The sequence below is a fragment of the Stylophora pistillata genome, chromosome 9 (assembly GCF_964205215.1).
Source record: "Stylophora pistillata chromosome 9, jaStyPist1.2, whole genome shotgun sequence".
NCBI classification, from domain to species: Eukaryota; Metazoa; Cnidaria; class Anthozoa; order Scleractinia; family Pocilloporidae; genus Stylophora; species Stylophora pistillata.
In genome coordinates, this window is record NC_142527.1 from 23288231 (window position 1) to 23308183 (window position 19953).

The 19953-nt window shown below is 39.9% G+C and overlaps 1 protein-coding gene across 1 annotated transcript in view; it reads left to right on the forward strand.

The window, feature by feature from the left end:
* The window catches only part of LOC111341366 (cytoplasmic dynein 2 heavy chain 1), a 53982-nt gene continuing 34029 nt past the window's right edge, over positions 1-19953 (forward strand). Inside the window, exons 1-27 of the mRNA XM_022948332.2 lie at positions 1-759; positions 1580-1974; positions 2197-2448; positions 2749-2822; positions 3125-3296; positions 3643-3818; positions 4195-4390; positions 4577-4834; positions 5688-5786; positions 6127-6266; positions 6657-7007; positions 7608-7851; positions 8336-8485; positions 8728-8930; positions 9385-9540; positions 10353-10464; positions 11044-11214; positions 11401-11559; positions 11834-12057; positions 12554-12686; positions 13948-14178; positions 14471-14596; positions 14988-15291; positions 15753-15991; positions 16246-16428; positions 17074-17297; positions 17629-17738. Of these exons, the coding sequence (XP_022804067.2) occupies positions 135-759; positions 1580-1974; positions 2197-2448; positions 2749-2822; positions 3125-3296; positions 3643-3818; positions 4195-4390; positions 4577-4834; positions 5688-5786; positions 6127-6266; positions 6657-7007; positions 7608-7851; positions 8336-8485; positions 8728-8930; positions 9385-9540; positions 10353-10464; positions 11044-11214; positions 11401-11559; positions 11834-12057; positions 12554-12686; positions 13948-14178; positions 14471-14596; positions 14988-15291; positions 15753-15991; positions 16246-16428; positions 17074-17297; positions 17629-17738 (5707 nt within the window). The 5' untranslated portion in view covers positions 1-134. The remainder of the gene's footprint in view (positions 760-1579; positions 1975-2196; positions 2449-2748; positions 2823-3124; positions 3297-3642; positions 3819-4194; positions 4391-4576; positions 4835-5687; positions 5787-6126; positions 6267-6656; positions 7008-7607; positions 7852-8335; positions 8486-8727; positions 8931-9384; positions 9541-10352; positions 10465-11043; positions 11215-11400; positions 11560-11833; positions 12058-12553; positions 12687-13947; positions 14179-14470; positions 14597-14987; positions 15292-15752; positions 15992-16245; positions 16429-17073; positions 17298-17628; positions 17739-19953) is intronic.

The following is a 19953-nucleotide window of genomic DNA, read 5'->3' on the forward strand; positions in this document are numbered from 1 at the left end:
TTGCAAAAGTTTTGTTCTTAGATCGACATATTAAACGGTGTTTTCGTTCGCAAATAATGTGATCATTAAAACTTGAACATCTGGTGGTGTTATCGTGTTCATTTAGAATGGGACATAACAAATAGACGCCGAGAATGCCGTCTGGAGATGTTAGGAAAGACTTCATTGTCGCAACCACCGGCAACTATTTTGGTATCCAAAGTTCTGACAGTGTTCTGGATGAAGTTACTTCCTCGAAAGAGCTCAATGTTTTCCTGGATGATGGAAGTTCGCCGGTGTTAGCTGCAAAATACGACGTCCATCAAGGAAAGAAAACGATCAAATTGTTAAACCATGTCGAACCGAGTGATACTGCTGAGAAAGTATTAGTCTTCTTCAAACTTCGTCCTGAGACCATCACACCGGACAATGTCCACGAGAATGTTTTCGTCTCTTCGATGCTTTCCTCGCCGGTGAACACCTTGTATCATTCTGTGCAGAAATTATTTGCTCCATTGCTGCTGAAGGATGAAAAATGGAGCCGAAATTTCGACCCGAAATTGCAGAGTTTATTGAGTGAACTCGAAGCTGGGTTGGGAAGTGTAGTGCGTAAACAAGACAGCTCATCCTCGCGAGCAACTAATGTGGGCGATGAAGAAAACCTCGGTGGTATTTTGACTCCTCAAGACGAGTTTCAATATTGGTCAGACGCAGCAGTTTCAGGCTATGATCTCTCTGAAAGGGAACGGGCGTCCTTTTTTCAAGAGACTTTTCAGAAAGGTAAGCCGTCATCTTAAAATAAACTGATTTGCTTATGTTGTCGTCCATGGCAACTGAAATAAGTCAGTCGAACTCGATAATTTTTTCCCTGGTTGACTGACACAAGAAGCGATTTCACATATTGAGACAGAGATGTTCCTCTTCGGCTGCACTTGTAATCGGTCATAATTTGTTGTCGTTTTTTCAACTACAGCTTACGAGTTAAACGACAAAGTGAAATTAAATGTCCATGTTGGCAGACACCATTTTGAATGGTTTTAGCACTAACTGTTTAGCTGAGTCACGCATATTTTATAAGACAATTTCCTTCAATTATATATCAGCCCGAAAAATTTGTAGGAAAAGAAACCGGGAATTTTTTTTCTTTTTTATTGTAATGAAGAGCAACCTATCTGTTTCCCTAAACTGAATTGTTTAAAATGTGTAATCATATATAAAAAGGATTGATAAATATTTACAGAGCTCATGAAAAGATGTTCTGTAAAGGTACATGTAATTATGAAGCCAGTACACTGTATGTTAGATAAATTTCAGGCAGATAGGTGATGAGGGCAAAAAAGATTCAAGAGTAGTTTGTTCTAGCACTAAATTTTCAGGGCTAAAATTATAAGAAATGTATGGCAAACAGGGCATAAATTTCATATTTAGGAGTGACAGGAATAAGGTTTAATGTCAGTCAGTGTTTTCTTGTGATCTTTATTTCAGCATCTTGCAATGACAAAAGTCAAAATTTACCAGAATTAGATAGCAAAGAAAATGGTTACGTGGAATCAAAGTGACCTAAACTTAAATTAAGCCAAACCGTTTACATATTTAACAGGAAACGTATCTCAAGACTTTTCCAATCTTGATGCTTTGGATCTTGATGAGACACTAGAACTTCTAGAGTCTGCCCAAGATTCTCTAGATGAGATCTGGAAACAAGAAGACCATAAACCTTATCCTGAGGGGCGTATGAAACATCTCCTTGATGTTATGTCTGGGGCCTTGGGTCGTTATGTTCAACGTAAACTTGGGATGCTTGACATCTGGCATGACTCATTCCAACAAGTAAAAGACTCTGTGCGTAAGGGGATTACAGTATGTGAAAGGTGGGTGTCCACCTGTAGTGAGACACTCACGGCACAATATTGGAAAAGGTTCCCTCCTCATCCATGGAGAGGTGAAAAATTTGTTCCTGAAAACTTGTCACAGCTTACTGCAAGGCTAGAAGAGGTAACTGACTGCATGAGTAAATAATTGGAAAATATTTGATGTAGTCCAACATTCAATGTTCATAATATTTGATTGATGAGTTTTAAGTTTGTAGTACTGTTGATATGTTCAATAAAATTACATAACTTCCCTGAGCATAGTATTGTCAGTGACATTCCCTTTCAAAGAAGTCATCTTTTTCAAATCCTCTTTTCTCTATGTCTTTATTTTTTTTATCACAAGGTTCTGACATTAAGAACAGTTCATGAACAGCTAGTTAGACTGTTGTCAACTTCAGAAAGGCAGCAGTTGCGAACATCAGAGGCCTTTCTACCTTTCTCAGGACTGAATCCACTGCATCAGAACCCATACACAGAACCTATGTGGAGGGCGGCAGTGACGCAGTATGAGAGAGGAATGGCCCCTGCTGAGCAGAAAATAGCTGGAAAGCTGCGACAACAGCTCAGTAACTTGTCTTCAATGAAGTCACATCAGGTAGGTGCAGATACTTTAATTTGTCTTGTGTACAATTTATCAATGTCAGTGACAAATGGAGAAATGCACAACCAAATCAGTAGCTGGATGCAAGGGATACAAACTGTGGGAAAAAGGTTCATTCAAGATTTTTAAACATGCAAATCTGGAATAATTGTACATTGTAGATGTGAATGCTGGACTCTTTCACCTGTGGGTTGCTGTTCAATAAATCCTATTTATTTTGTTTTTTTTTTGTCTTCTTATACACTCTAGCTTTGGTTTGTGTTTTTGCTAATTACTATTTCCTTTTTTTTGTAGCTTTTGAGAGAATTTCAGAGATATCAGGAGCTTGTGAAAAGGCCAAGTATTCGAAAAGAATTGGCTCCTGAGAGGTAAGCCAAGTGGATTACGCTATGTCATATATTGGAGCTGACATAAAAACCTGCCTTCCTTTCTTGAGACAATTGCTAGCGATTTTCATATCCATAGTTTGAAAATTTCATAAAACGTCTGGCAACAGCCTCCAAACGTATTAATGCTGAAGACACACTGTAGCTGGAGAAACAGTCTTTGGGGCTAGAGAAGGATTTTACAAGGACTATCTGAGTGCTAGTCTGCAGCTCTCATCTCTTGGCCAGGCTGCCTCAAAATGTGTTCAGTATATTTGATGTATTTATTTATTTATTTTTTTCAGAGAAACACTGCTTGGTCAGTTGACAGTGTATGTGAAGGGCATTCGGGATGACTTCATTTCCAAGACTCAGAATTCTTACTCAGGTGGTAAGGATGGAGGTGGCCCCCCTCAGGGACGTAACATGCCTGAGATTGTGAACAATATTGTATGGGTCAGACAGCTTGACTCTAAGGTGAGAAAACAGAGTCTTTTTTCATGGTGCACTTGTTGTTAACTCATGTGATCTGTGTTTTTTGCAGCTGTAAGTTGAGTCCTGACAGTAGCTTTCAAACCAAAGTTCTCATTACACTAAATGTATCTAGTTACACATTGTCAAGTGGTTTATTTAGATCAATTCACCTTGAAACCATGTATGTAATTAAGATCATATGATACAGTGTAGATTGATACACCATTAATAGTAAAAGAAATAAATTTCATCTGTTCAATAGTCTAAGCTTCTGAAACCAGTCGACTTTCTATTTTTGGGATGACATTAATTTTTTAGTACACACAATGACATAATTTTGTAATTCTAGGTGAAAGAAACACTAAGCACTGCTGAGAGCCTGTTAGGAAACCTGTCTGGGTTTAAAGGCTTTAAGAGAGAAGCAACTGAGCTGAGTGAGGAGTTGAGTTCATATTGTAAAGATCAGTTTGAGAGCTGGGTCAGTGAAATGATGACAGCTATTGATGATCCAAAACAACCTCTCAGGTAAACCAACAACTGTGTTTCTCATAGTTGTTCTTTGGTTCAGGAAAGATGTTCTTTAGTAACAACATTTCATTAAATGCCTTACGGGCTTGTGCAATTTTTTTGTCTTTGAAAAATTTACTCGTGCTTATTAATACCAAATTGCACTTGAAATCATGTTATTACCAATCCAAGAAGGTTAAAAATACACTTCAGTACTCAATAAATGCTCCCAAACACGTTTGTACTTTGAATTCGTCTGTTATTATCCCACCGCATATATTAGACAGAAACTTAGTCGGGTTCTTCTTGTCTATCTGTTACAACCCAGATGTTGTGTTCCAACCCAGACTGAGCAAATTCATTTTGCAATTGAACAAGGTCTTTTCTCTTTTAGCTTACAGACCAGTGGTAGATTGATGGATTTGGATCAGAGGGATGGAAAGTTAAGAGTGCACTATGGTGATAGGCTTGTGACATTAATGCGAGAAGTCAGGCAGCTTTCTGCTCTGGGATTTGCTGTTCCGGCTAAAATACAACAAACTGCAGGCACAGCCAATAAATTCTACAGACATGGCATGATCCTAAAACAGGTAAAGCGGAAGACTTTCTATGTGTCAAAAGGCAATTAATATCAGAAATAATAATAATAATAAAAAAAGTTTGCGCTTTACAGTAGTATTGTAAAGTCGAGTTTGTGTCATGGATGAATTTCAGTTGCAAGTACGTGACGCTAAATAAGCTACTATCTCTAAAACGGTCCGATCTTTCTCCTCCAGGTCGCCCATTTTTACAATACAATAGACCAGCAAATGATTCCAAGCCAGCAATCCATGATGTTGGACTCAGCACTGTCATTTGAACGCTTGGTGAAAAATCCCAAGACAGGCTCAAAAGAGAGTGGAGGCAAGACTCAAGTTACTTGGGATAATCCACTGGAATTGGAGGCCTACATCGATAAACTTCAAGCTGCTGCCGACAAGTTGACATCAGAGAACAGGAGGTTACGCAAGTGTCATTATACCATCAGTGACAAGGTAGGGTTTGTGTTAGCTTCATGTGCATGTATGTTGAGATTACTGTTAACAAAGGAGTGAGCCTTCCGGAAAAATCGTCCAGCGTTTTGCGAACAGTCACAAATCCCCTTTTGTTGTCCATTGCAAGACACGATGTAAACAAAATATGCAAATTGAGATCCCAGACGAAAGCCCGCGGAAAACACTCTACAAGAAGCCTTTCTGATTATGACACCTTTCGCTCTTCGGTACAGGTTCCCTTAAAACATTTTTTCGGCTGTATCTCACGTTCTTTTAGAGATTTTGTAGTTAATTTTACTTTGTCGAAAAAAGAAAAATTGCTTTCTCTAACAAAGGAGCTAAAGAACGAATTTTGAAAGTTTTTACCAGACTTTGTTGACAGTAACCTTAAAGTACAGTAATTTTGTATTGATTTAATTTTTCTCTGCCACCTCTTCTTCTCTTTGCTCCGAAAAAGGCAAGAAAGAGCCAACACAGTGAAAACTAAATCGCGCAAAACTTCCTTTGCTCCACGTCTGGAAATTCTCGAAATGTGACCTGAAAAATTTCACGAAAACCCTGAATTAATTCTTGAACGGCCTCGAACGTCTGAAAACTTGACTCCAGTCTCGAACCTCGAGGTTTTTAAGAATAAAGATTTGGGAATAGTGGATCGAGGATCAAGGGTAGTACATCAAGTTTCGGGACTGTAAAATCACATTCGAGATCCACACTCTTTAGTCGTTTCAGATTACGGGATGAGATAAGCGCAAGCAAGCATAAAGACTCGGTCTTTTAGACTAAAATTATCAGGATCCTTGATATTGTACACATTTATTCTTAACTGAACAACTTTGCTCATCGTCTGCTGAAGGTTGTGAATCTATTGAGCATCGATCTGCTCAGACAGCAACCCCGCTGGAAAGAAGCTCTTGTGTCCTTAAGGGAGATGATGACATCCCTTGTTCAACAGGTACTTTTTTTTTTTACAATGTTATGCTTGTAGTTGAAATGGGTAGGGCCATGTGCAGTTGGTAAAGAGTGTTAACCGGAGTATGGACATTCATTTAGGCTAACTAGAGTTTCAGTTGATAATACACTTGTATTTAAAAGCCTGCATTCTTTTCCAATTTCTGTACCGGGGCTTATCAGAGAGTCCCTGATATTTTGTTCCATTGATAGAGAGGACTTAATAGAATGTCGATGCACACATATTGGTTCTGGCAGTTTTAAGAACAGGTTTCGTAGTGGTGTTGTAGTGTTTTACAAGGAAATTTGTGAATACTTTGATTTATGTTATGTTTTTGAAAAAGGGGTTTAAAGTAGATAACATGAAGACATGGAAGATCCACTGGGATCGTCAGCTTTACAAGGCTTTGGAGCATCAATATCAGATGGGACTTGAGGCCCTGAATGAGAATCTGCCGGAGATAAAAGTTGAACTGGTCTTCAGGTTGGTAGATTTTCAAAACCTTAAGCCCTGATCCCTTGACTAAACCTTTTACTTTGGGAGCGACTCATAAGTAAGGTCTCAGTCCTCGTAATAACTGAATTTGAAGCCAAAAGGCGGACGGAATGAAGCCAGATGTCAACCAGGGAATTTTCAGTTTGATTTATAAGACAGACGTTTTGGGGTTAAAAGTGTGAACCAACAATAATGGAAATACCAACTACAAACAATGAAAGGCATGCAGTGAGCGAAATGGATACATGCAGATATGTCGACAACGCCTAGAAAGCTGAACTTCTTTCGGAATTAGGGAGACTGCTAGTCTACTCCGGCTGGTGGTTGACTTTGAGAGTAACGCATTAATTGTCTTAAACGCTTTTCCTCCAATTGTAGACAGCAGAAGCTACAATTTCGCCCTCCACTAGAAGAAATTCGAGCCAAGTATTACAGAGAAATGAGAAAATTTATTTCTATCCCAAACCATTTCCGAGGAGTCGGTGAAGACAACAGCATCTACCCAATCATGATTGATCAAAACTCTGCAGGCTTCACAACTGTCTACAAGAAAGCGGAGGATCTCTTCAGGCGTCTAGTGGAAGTGCAGGATCAGTTTAAGGACTGGGTGGTTCTAGGGACCGTGGATCTGGAAAAGCTTATAGAGACTCACCTGCAAACTGTTCCAGACTGGGAACGAAACTTCAAAGCCATTAAAACTAAGGGGAGGGAAGCTGAAAAATTACCTTTGTGAGTTGCTGTTAATCCTTTAAGAGATTGAATTTATCACAACCACACGTAACTCGAGTATCAAGTGCACGTTTTGTGGGTAGGTGTTGTAGAATGAACCTTGATGGTAGCAAACATTGCTTATTTCAGGGTATAGCCTCTGGGTGTGCATTGGACCTTCTTCGTTATCTTCTTCATTATCGTAGGGAAGGGTTAACTATTGTGCATATAGCAATACAATAGTTGATATTCTGTAATTTTGTCGGACTGTTATGTACACCACATGTTAAGAAATACATATACGTTTGTATTTTTTCCATAGCAGTAAGAAATGTGGTTAGTTTCTCCAATTCAACTTTGTTATTTCCCTGATGAGGTGTGTGCTATCACATGAAAGTAGTGGGAAATTGAAGAAACTTTATGCGTGTGTTGTTCGCTATCATTTCATAATAATGCCGTGGTTAAGAAGTGTTTTCATTCCTTTTGTTTATGAGTTCACCAAACATGATGGACAGTTACATGTACACCACAAGGAACATTAATGACGAATTTGTTTTTTATCAGTTTAATCTAACGTCTACAATTCGTTTATTGGAGCTTATTTTTATTTTTTCCAAACAGGAATATAAAGGTTGACTGCATCAGTGTGTCTACTTCGCCTGTCAAATCAACAATTGACGATCTCATACAGCAATTGTTTGATGCACTATTGACGTCTCTGCGGCGTTCCATTACAAATGAAGTACAAACTATCGACACTTTCTTGACATCTGCCACGGAAGCATTATCATCCAGGCCACAGACTGTGGAGGAGATTGGAGAGGCCAATGCCAAACATGCAGAGCTGGCAACAGAAAAATTAAAGGCATGTACTTGTTGAGTGTTGTTAAGGGTGAGAAATAGGATTACTTAAAAATGGCCGATGTCAGGAGTACACGTATTTCACTAGCCACATTGTTTGAAGCCTCTTCTTGGTAGTGTAACCTTTTACAACCCAACATCAGTTTGCATATTCTCCATATTGTGCTTTATAAATTTCTTATGGTAGTATGAATTTCGTATGGTACCAACTAGGAGAATTTATTTAACAATCACGAGCTTCTTTTGTTGGTTATCATTTTCTTAATTCTCGTGACCTTAGGGTGTGATTCAAGAGTGATACTGTAAGGTTGAATTAGATGCGAATAATTTTTAGGGATTGTAGGGTGTTGCCCCCCCCCCTGAACACCTGCCTGTCTACGTGCCAAATTTCTTCTTTTAGAAATGGCAGACGGTGGTCCATTTTGCTCGCTTTTGTGTCAGAAAAAAAAAACACATACCATGGTACCAACTGTTCTAACTGTTTGCAGGTTTTCCCACTGTTTGAAAAAGCTGAATCCAAGAACAAGTTGCTGCGTTCAGTTGCTGGCGGAGGGGTGGATCAGATTGGCCAGCTACAGGCGAGATGGGACAAGTTTGAATTGATGATGGAGAGTCATGAACTGATGGTTAAAGAACAGGTCAGTGAATGCAAAATAACCGGCACGTTAGGGATAGCTGGCATTGATGTAGGGGGTCTATGCACCACAAAAATATTAGCTTGATGAGATAGAGAAATGGAATGGAGGAAATACAGTACATAGAAAGTACTAGGATGGCTGAGGATGATGGAGATTAAAATGGATTTCAAATAACGAGCTATAAAGTTTGTAACATGCAAGAATCGTGTTCAATTTTAACCTTTGATATGATCCTATGGCAGGTGGAAGTGATGAAGAGCAATGTTGAGTCAAGGGTGCAGGCGTTTCAACAAGAACTGGACAAATTCAGTGCCCGCTGGCACCAATTGAAGCCTCGTGACATCGATGAGTACAAGGACAAACAGTCGTGCCTGGCGGCAGTCAATTCAATCAATGAGAGAAAGGCAGAGTTTAGTGAACTAGAGGAAACAATGAAAAAGCTCATGTAAGGACACAGATACAAGGATTACAGTAACTTGGAGATAGCGTAGACAATCGTTTTCAAACAATACTTGTTGACCGGATCTGTGTCACTTAAATGAGATATTGATAGAAGGGCTAGATCACGGTTTTGAGCGTCATTATGCTTGATGTCGTGGTCTACAAACCTTATAATTCAAATATGTGCCCTCTAGTCGTCCACTGACAATTTCATGGCAATCTCCAGGCAGTAAATGGGTTGTTACTTTCATTGCAATTCAAATCATGAGTCACGAAAGCTTTGAGTTTTTTTCTTTTTTGTATTTTTTTAGCCTTATTTTCCCACCATTGCTAGTTCGCTCAGTGGATGTGCTTTTTCTTCGTGCCTTGTTTTGTCGTCGATCCCCTGCTAATGGCCAATTTTTGATCGATGTAGTACATGTTTGTGGTTAACAAATGAGCCAACCTTAATTTTTCAGTTTTGAATGTCAGCACTTTGGCGTTGCCGAGCCTCAGTTTACGGCGGCAGAAGAACTCAAAGTCGATATTTCTCAGCATGAAGCAATGTGGGGACTGTATGAAGAGTTCAGTAACGGATTGGAGGAGCTGGCTAAGGAAGACTGGATATCATTCAGGTAAATTGTACTGTACTGGGCGAGAAATCTTCAGTAACATGCATGAAATTTGAAGGAAAAAAAACTACAGTAGTGTATGAAGTTAAGAGTTAATCTAGCCGCTGATGAATTTCAACGTAGACGTTTCATTGAGAGTCGATAGGGAGGTGGACCTTAATGAAACTATTCAAAGAATTGAAAGAATTAGCCGTCCAAAACTGGTCAGTTGGCGGCTACGATTAATTACAAATCAATGTTTTGGTTGCACCTTGAAAAAATAATAGATATTTTTTAAAACTGGATCATTGGATAATGCAATTCAAGACTTTTTATTGGCTTAGCCGTTATGGTATATGAGCCAATATACCATAAACTACGATATGGTAAGCGTATGCATAAGCTTAAAATTGAAAGGGAGCTAAAAATTTAATAAAATTTAATAATTTAATGTAGCGTTTTTAATTAAACAATTATTCCACTCGCGTTTGTTGGATATGAGATGATTATAGCCAACTCGGCGCTACGCGCCTCGTTGGCTATCTATCATCTCATATCCAACGCGCGCTCGTGGAATAATTGTTAAATATGCACCAAGTTCAATTTTTTTTCTTTTCCTTGTCCTCTTTACCATATTCATCTTTGCTATAAAATGTACAAAAAACAAAAACAAAAACAACTAAACTCAGATCAATTGTTAAATAAAAAGTTGTTAAAATTAATCTGATATGTTTGAACTGCGTTGAAGATATTTTATGAAATATATCCTCTTCCTACAATGAAATTCATTGAGTGTAGACAGAAGGAATGACGACTGCTGCAATCTTTCTGTACAGGGGTCATCTCTACAGATTTGATGACTTTTTGACGGCTTGGTCCGAGAAACTAAGAGCTAAGGAACCAACAAGTATGACTGTGAGACTGCAGAAAGATGTCGACAAGTACAAGGTGATTCAGTTGTTGTTGTTTTTACGTGCATTGGTTTTACAAACAGTGTAAGGCTTGAGTAATCGCCCTAGCAGACAACAAAAAGTAGACGTTTGAACTTGAGTCTCGCAGTAGAGGACTACGTTGTTACGTGACACTGCATGGTTGTAGCGAGAGGGAATCACTGTCTCACTTCCAAACAGAGCAAACGTTTTATTACCTTTGGTGGACAAGAATCTTCATAAGGGAAAGTAATAGAGTACTTCTCGATTGAATGTTTGTAAAACCAAAGCAAAGTGATCATTTTAACCAATCAGAAGAAAGCTTAACATTGCAGGGAACTAGTGACAAGTCCGTAAGTTGAAAAGGTGCAAACGGCCATAGCATGGGAAACGCGCATTGGGTTAGTGTTTGATTGGTTCGAGAGCATGGCGCGAATTTTCAGGATCAATTCTTTTGCAACGTAAAGTTGGGACAATGTGCATTAGATTACTTTCAATTCAAAATTGTTCAAATATTCTAATCAGATATCCTAGCCTAGTGAACTGCGATAATTCGGTTTAGTATGATGAGACTTCAATGTGTTGTTCTTTCCTTTAGAACATTGTTCCCCTTCTAAAGTATGTCCGTGGAGAAGCTTTGTCTCCTGACCACTGGCTAGAGTTGTTCAGACTTCTCAAGATGCCCAGAGGTACCATCTTGGAGAAGCTGACATTTGGAGATGTTCTCGAGAGTGCTGATCAAATTATTACACATGCTGATGCTCTCAAGGTGAGATGAAGGGTCACCCTGAGGTAAAACCAACAACAGCCATCAACGGCTCGTTAAAGAGCTACGTATAACCGCATGATCAAACCCTAAGTCCTGTAGATATCATCGTTAAGTTAGCTGTTTTCCCTCAATGTTTCTCTAGGCTTGGAGATGACATAGCTCGTGATTAGTTATTTCTGTTGACAGGAACTAAACAGTCGGGCTCAAGGAGAAGTTTCAATCAGGGAAGCCCTCAGAGAACTGGAACTGTGGGGTGCTGGTGCCGTATTCTCCCTCACGTCATACGTGGATTCACACAACAAAGAGTTATCCGTCATCAAGGACTGGAAAGATCTGGTTAATCAGGTTAAGAAATTCAACTTTGAATTCAATTTGAAATTGTACGCAGTTGCGTCTTACAGCTGAGCAACGTGATAGGGTCACTTTCACACGGCACAGTTTTAACATAGGGTGGCAGAGTAAGCATGAAGCTTTATATGGTATGCAATGAGAGCTATATTTTCGGGATGTTCGCACCACCTCTCAGCTATTTCTGCATTTGGCAGCTGCCCACCCCCTTCTCTCAATATTTGATAAGGTTTGATTTTAACTTTCTTCATCTATCTTGTTTCATTTCAAGGTTGGTGACAACCAGTGCCTGCTTCAGTCATTAAAGGACTCTCCTTACTACAAAGGGTTTGAAGATAAGGCTTCCCTGTGGGAAACCCGTTTAGCCGACCTTGATGAGTATCTTCACAACCTCAACCAAATCCAGAGAAAGTGGGTTTATCTGGAGCCCATTTTTGGCCGGGGAGCACTCCCCAGAGAACAGGGAAGGTTCAAAAGAGTGGATGATGATTTCAGGTTTGTTATCGTTAATTTTGATTAAGATTATAGAAATGAGTGAAAAGCAGATGTCATAAGAATAAGGTAACGGTGCCTTCTGAAAGGAAATAATTGTGGGTCGCTTTTTTTTCTAATTTTTGTTTCGATTTATGCAAAGTATAATGCTTGGGAGGGATCTCTGTTCATCTGCAAATTGATTAAAAAGCTGTGATGCTGGTTGTTGAGTTAATGTGCGTTAAAGGTAGCAGAAACAGATGTGCACACTTAGTTTTACTGAACGAGAAAGAGCGACTAAGTAATGCAAACTTACTTGGGCCATGACTTGTAAAAATGCGGCAGATATTGCCCGAGGTGTATGTGTGCAGAAGCGAATTGTGGTAGGTGGGTTTCAAAGCTATCCATCTAACTTTAGTGGAGGTTGCCTTTTGATAGTTTTCGCGCAGTGCTGATTTTTTTCACTCCTTTTCCATTCTTTTAAATATGAATGAAATTTTAAAATATTTTTGCCGTCCAGGGCCATCATGCAAGACGTTTCAAATGACAACCGAGTGTTGTCACTGGTGGCTCAATCAGGCATCAGAAACACCCTGGTTACGCTCTTGGATCAGCTGCAGAGATGTCAGAAGTCTCTTAATGAGTTCCTTGAGGTAAGAATTGCATTTCTATCGAATTTTATTGTGCTTTTGGCTTGAAAAAAATGGGCAGAACAGAGCTTATTCGTAAAAAATTGTATTTGTAGAACCCATCCAATAAAGGTTCTCTGATTTTATGCAACATGCTATGGTGTCATTACTTGTCTGAGATAATTAGCCTTTAACCTCCAAAAAGGGTTACATCTTACTTCTCCTTACAATTCCAATACATTATGAAGCAAACTGTTGACGAGAAAAAGGTTATATTAGGGACCTTAAGAAACCACGACGGCGACGGCAACGACGACGTGGAAAAACAAGAGATCTAATTGGCAGAACAATAGTTCAGCACATGCGTTTTGAAAACTTTGTATATTTCTTAGCCGTCCTATGCAAAACAACAACGTGAAATCGCCAAAATTTGCGTCGCCTGCGAACCGAAACCGCGACGGTAAATTATTTTAATTTCCAATTGGAACTCAACGGCTACTTTATAGCTCATGCTGAAGTTGAGCTGTGGTGGCTGCCTGGTTAGCTCAATTGGGAGAGCGCCGGACTGCTGTGCGGGAGGTCGAGAGTTCAATACCGGCCGGACCAACACTCAGGGTCTTAAAATTAACTGAGAAGAATATGCTTCCTTTCTTTAACATCAAGAATTGGTTAGATATTCTAGTCTTCTCGGATAGGGACGAATAAATGGAGGTCCCGTCTCCTGCAGGGTTAGGGGCAGGAGACGTTAATTTCCCACGCACGAGATTACTGTGTGATGGATGTCCTCCCCTGGGGTGGGTTGGGTGGGTAACAGGACCCCCGTTGATACCAGTGTTTACTACACTGAAGGGGCTATCCTGTATAAATATAGATGTCTGTCTGTCTGTCTGTCTGCTGTACGAGACAGTAAGCTCCTACAGCCATTTTTGGAATTCTAACTAAGAGTAGAAATTAATTTTTTAATCGAAGTCTTCCTTGGCGTCGCCGTCGTGGTTTCTTAAGGTCCCTAATATCTGTTAGAGTGTAGTACGTGTATCTTCTTTCAAAGCACCACCTCACTTTACCTGCAGTAACTTTTAAGGAAGAGAGATAATAACAAGCAAGGGGAATCGCTAATCAGATAAGTCATGTCAGTAATGCAAGGCTAATCGCTGAACTCATTCATACCTTGAAAAATAAAAAAAAACGAAAAAAAGAAACTAAGGTGATGTCTCACTTAAAATACGGGCGTAATTCACGTAATTCAACGGGCGTAATTCACGATGGATGACAATTTCTCTCATAGGAAAAGCGCGCGCTCTTCCCACGGTTTTATTTCATCGGTGATGATGATTTACTGGAGATTCTTGGTCAAGCCACCAACCCACAAGTGATTCAGTCGCACCTGAAGAAACTCTTCGCAGGGATACACAGTGTCGTGTTTGATGATGGATGTAAGACCATAATGGCCATGAAGTCCCTGGATGGAGAAGTTGTCCCTCTCAAGAGGCCAGTTACTATAACTCCAGAGGTTGAGGTGAGTAGTAGTGGTGCCAAACCAAAGTAAACACAGCAAGCAATCAGAACAAAGGTGAACGTCATTATTAGCCAGGGAGAACGCAAATTGTAAACAGGTAAACCGCTTAAAGAGCGGGAATGCCCGAGCAATAAGTCGTAATTTTTTTTTAGTTTTATATCTGCTTGTTAGTGACGATGATGGGATGTTTCTTCTAATATCACAGAACAATACAAAGTAAAAAGCTAAGCAATCCTGGAGTGCAAACTGTGCTTATTGTCCCTCGCCGTTGTTTTTTTCTTTCCATTGATAGGTTTGGCTTGGTGATCTTGCTAATGAAATGAAAGACACACTGAAGCAGCTTGTGGTTGATTGTTTGAGTGCCAGTAGGAAAGGAGGATCGAGTGGTGGTGTTGACCCTTCCAAGTTCCCCTCACAGGTGTGGTGGTTGTTTTCTACATTATTACGCATCTAATTTCCAGTTCATGGCTGTTACGATGGGACGTCTTGTCTCGGAGAAGAGTTGCTTCTCCGTAATGGAGTTTGATGACAGGAAGTAGTAGCCCCCTATTAGGCACTACCATGACTTTATCGCTCTTTTCCTGTGAAGATAAATTCATTTTATACACAAATATGATTTATTTCGTGCACTATTTGTAACTTCAAGTTTTTAGGAAGTTCTTTATGGGCGGCAATTGTTTATTTTTGTACTTTGGCTTGAGTTGTCAGGTAATAGTTTGTACAAGAATAATGTCAAGGTATTCATAGCTATGATCAATTAAGATTATTATATTATTATTTTTGTCATTGATATTTTTTTTTGCGCACAGATACTCTGCCTTGCTGAACAAATCCAGTTCACAGACCGTTGCGAGGCGGCCATCAAAAGCAACTCCCTCCAAGAATTTCAGATCGAGATGGAGTCCCAGCTGGAATCTTACACAAACGCGGACATCAGTGGAGGGAGCTCCTCTGACTCGGAATCGCGTGTTTTGGAACTCAAGCTGAAGGCGCTGATCCTGGACACGATTCACGCCATTGATGTGGTACAGCAGCTGATCAAGCACGGAGTCAAGTCACTGGACGACTGGATATGGCAGAAACAACTTAGATTCTACATGCAGAAACAAAGAGGTTTGTTAAATAGAGAAAATTGCCCCCTTCGAGGAACTGAAATCCCAGACCTTCGCATTTGGCACACCGATGTTCTGACTTTTAACATTGCTGATGTAAGCAGTATAGGTCGGGAGCCTGTGGCATATAATACTGTAAATGGCCCCTTTCACCAACGAGTTCACTGTAGCTCAGTTGTAGACCAACCGAGTGCGAAATCCGAAGGTCAGGGGGTTCAATTCCATGGAGGTGGGGGGGGGGGGATTGTACTCTTGACAATTTGCTTTAGGCTGTGAATGGAAGGTTGAAGATGGGATGGTTAAGTGTGGAAATGATTGACGTCGTTAGTTTTGATGGTGAAAACGAGATTAACAGAGACACTCTCTTTTCAATCGTCCCATTCTTGGTCTTTCCTTTTTATTTTATGGATTTCCATCGAATGATTCTAGGAGATAATACTGAATAATTATTTTATTTCACAGACATCTGTAAAATTCGAATGTGTGACGCTGAATTCGACTACACTTACGAATATCAAGGCAATGCAGCCAAACTAGTGCATACGCCTCTCACGGACAAATGTTACCTGACTCTTACCCAGGGCATGCACATGGGGCTGGGCGGAAACCCATATGGGCCGGCTGGAACTGGGAAGACTGAGTCAGTAAAAGCTTTGGGAGGCTTGTTTGGCCGACAGGTTCTTGTTTTCAACTGTGATGAGGTAGGAAAATCAAACGCTCTAACGATCGTGATCCCGCGTTCAGCCTTGCAATCGCAATAATCCTCGGTTCGGTTTCGAGAGATGCTGGTTGCGGTTAGAATCTTTAAGAGAAAATCATTTTACATGTTCCAACCCCGTGATCTTTGTCTATTATGTTATTAAAAAAATACATCCATCCTGAAGAAGAGAGTGCAATGATTTCACTCTACATAGCGCATATATCGATTTTTTGATAATTTAACTTGTACATGTAGGGTATTGATGTCAAATCCATGGGTCGTATCTTCATCGGGCTGGTAAAATGTGGAGCATGGGGCTGTTTTGATGAGTTCAATCGTCTGGAGGAAGCTGTGTTGTCCGCTGTGTCCATGCAGATTCAGACCATACAAGCTGCGCTCAAGAGTAAACTGTCCGCCACAGAACTGCTCGGGAGACAGGTACTGTATGCTTGGATTTGTAAAGTTGGATATCTACTACACTTGTGAGCTGAGCTGTTGATTTTAATTGGCTTGTTGTGTTTTTAGAGTTAAAGCCAACGGTTTTACCCTTTTATCCAAATTTACGACAAATTTGGCGATAGATTTGGAGCTCTCTTGTCGGAAACTCATAAGCGCTTTCCTTTCCACCTACCCCAGCTTCGACTATGTTTTGTTGACAATTTGTTAGTTCATTTAGTAGAAAAGGTTCATACCGGAACTTGACCTAGGTACAAGATATATCCTCCATTCTGTACACACCAGAAAAATGATAAAAACAATTACCAGATATAGCAATGTTTTAGTTCATAGTAAAATAACAATAAAACAATAAAATACAAATAATAGAAAGAGAGCTCCATCATCCTAGGTGGTTTTCAGGAGAGGGTGGGTCCTTTAAAAATGGGGAAAAGTCCGATATAAGAACATTTCTCCGAGTGTTGCCACCTTGAGTGTTGCTATTCTATCAACAATGTTTTTGCGAACTGTTGTTTTACCTGGTTGTCTTAAGTTTTTGTTTGTATAGTGTCTTCTTTATCTTATTTTTTAGCTGGTAATACTTGAAGCGATTTATCTTGTCTTAATTTTGGATTTTCTTCATCGTAGGTTGAGTTAGATCCTAATTCAGGAATCTTTATCACTCTTAACCCGGCGGGTAAGGGTTACGGGGGACGTCAGAAGCTCCCAGATAACTTGAAGCAATTATTCCGTCCTGTGGCTATGTCCCGACCCGACAACGAACTAATCGCTGAAGTAATCATGTTCTCTGAAGGGTTCAAGGAAGCCAAGAGCTTGGGGAGAAAACTGGTGGCCATCTTCAACTTATCCAAGTATGATAGTCCAGTGATACGTTTTCGATGTTGCACGCAATGCTGGGAATCACGTTGATATTCTTTGTTTTGCTGTGTGAATCTTTAGAAAACTCGAGCCACCCTCACACGAAATCTGATGAAGAGCTAAAACAAGCCAATCACGACTCGGTCACTCAACTGTTGGCCTTCATTTAGCACTGTACTCTTATTTACTTTTATTTTTGTTTACTTATTTATTATGGCTTCTTCTGATATTTTTCTCTGTTCTGATGAACTCGAATGAGAGAGGTGAGAAAATAAGTGATAATTTAATACGTGCTGAAAGAGGTTTCACCCTTTTATTTTTCAGGGAACTCTTATCCCAGCAGCAACATTATGATTGGGGGTTGCGTGCACTTAAGACTGTTTTGAGGGGCTGCGGGAACCTTCTACAGTCACACAAACAGACGAACGGGCAAGGTAGGCCTGGGTACGCCTCGAAAAGAGGCTGAGAAAAAAGGACCATAGTAATCACTTTGTTATCTTCCTCCTTTGCAATTTCATTGCTAAGGGATACCAGAGCCTCTCACCTAGGTTATGAATTTCAATCTTTTAGGAAGGACCAATGTGAAGCTGCATCAACGCGGCCTCAGAATGTCCCTCTTTTTCGCATGCTTGACTCAAAGAAAATAATAAATTTTGCCAACGCGATTCGCGCTCAAAAGGATATTCGTGCTCAAGAATGTTTCCCTTCCTCGCTGAAACTAGCTGCGCATAGCGATTGCAAAGTAAGGTTACACATGGCCATGAAGTGTTTGTGGAAGATCAATAAGAGTCACTTTGTAAAGAACAATGAAAATCACTGCATTTCCTAAGGATGTGGCAATAACGAGAAATGTGCAAGACAACCAAAAAATACAGCTGTGTTTATCGAAATATGGTGGCAGGTGCACTTTAAGTATGCCCCGCTCTTCTAATTATGTGCAGCTCTTTCCCAGTAATAGCAATTAGTTTGTTTAAACTACACAAGCTTTGTGGCTAGACGGATATTCGTTGGATGACATGATCAACTGTCCATTTTTATTTGAAATGCAACGTGTGTGTCACGATGTGGTCACGTGGAATGTGGATCGCGACATTTCGGCTGTATGCTGTTAGTCTTCTTCAGGTGATGAGATCGACTGAGTACGCGTCACCTATGCGCTTCATTTCAGAGCGGGCGGTGTCCGGTGTTGTAAGCGTATTCTGAGACGACGGAAGTCTATGTCTTAGCGAGTCGGATATCCCTGTCGTGTCCCTTGATTCTCTCCTACACAGGTCTGCCAGTCTCAATATAAACCTTCCCGCACTCACAGGCAATCCTGTAGACCGTGCTATCATGTTTAACCGGGTCGACAGCATCCTTTGGGCGTACTAGCTGTGAACGTAACGTAGTCTCTGACTTGGAAACAGTGCGTGTGCCTTGTCGTTGTACACAGCGGCGAAGTTGTTCCAAGAGGCGTTTGACATAGGGTAGGACTGTGGTGGATCTAAACTTGGCGGTGGGTTCGGTGCTGGCGGTCGGTGTCTTGGTTTTTGTCAACGTCTGTACGAAGGAGGAAGGATAGCCATTAGAAACAAGCACAAAATACGACGTCCATAAAATCAGACCCGCCTACAATTATAACTCCTGAACTTTGTATTCCTCTTTTATTACATTTAGACGAACGCGCGAGAGATAAACTAGACGTGTGGTCATGAATTGAGCGTAGTTATTTATAAAACTGTCACAAACTGATGCCAGCGTAAAGGCATTCGCAACGTTGCTTTCAAGTTCAAATTTGGTTGTGGTATTGTTTGTGTGAAACGTTGTGTAAAGCTGCTTGTTTAAGTTGACTGAGAGGTTCTGAATACGTGTACCTGAAAAGGTTGTCGTGAAATTGCCTTGAAAATTTCTCATACCTTACTGGCTTCTCATTTTTATCGATGGTAAAGATAATACTAGCTCCACTATTTCAATGTTTTATCAAATTTCGAAAAACTTTGAAAAATTAACTGGGATGCTACTGTCGATTTCACATACATCACCTTGTTTTAGAAATTATATTAAAATGCAAATAACAATGCCTGTTTTACGGTTAACGACTTTTTATTCACTGCAATCAAAATGTTAAATATTACGTATATTATATATTATTAAAAACTGGATCATTGGATAATGCAATTCAAGACTTTTTATTGGCTTAGCCATTATGGTATATGAGCCAATATACCATAATCTACAAATATGTTAAGCGTACGCGTCAGCTTAAAATCAAAAGGGAGCTAAAAAATCCAGTTTCTTCTTACAAAATAATAATTTCTTGAGGGCGTTTTTAATAAAACAGTTATTCCACTCGCGCTTGTTGGATATGAGATGATTATAGCCAACTCGGCGCTACGCGCCTCGTTGGCTATCTATCATCTCATATCCAACGCGCGCTCGTGGAATAATTGTTAATTATATATTATATTAAGATATTTTTACTCCAAACCGTTTACATCAGTACCTTTGATCACTAAGAATTGCTTTCTATTCTGCTATAAATTATTTTGTTCTGCTCAACTCTACCTAGTCACATTTCACAACTTAGTATGAACTTGTATTTTAATATATCCTGACTGCTCCTTTGGTTTACTCACTTTATTATTATAATCGATATCTCTTTTCTTCACT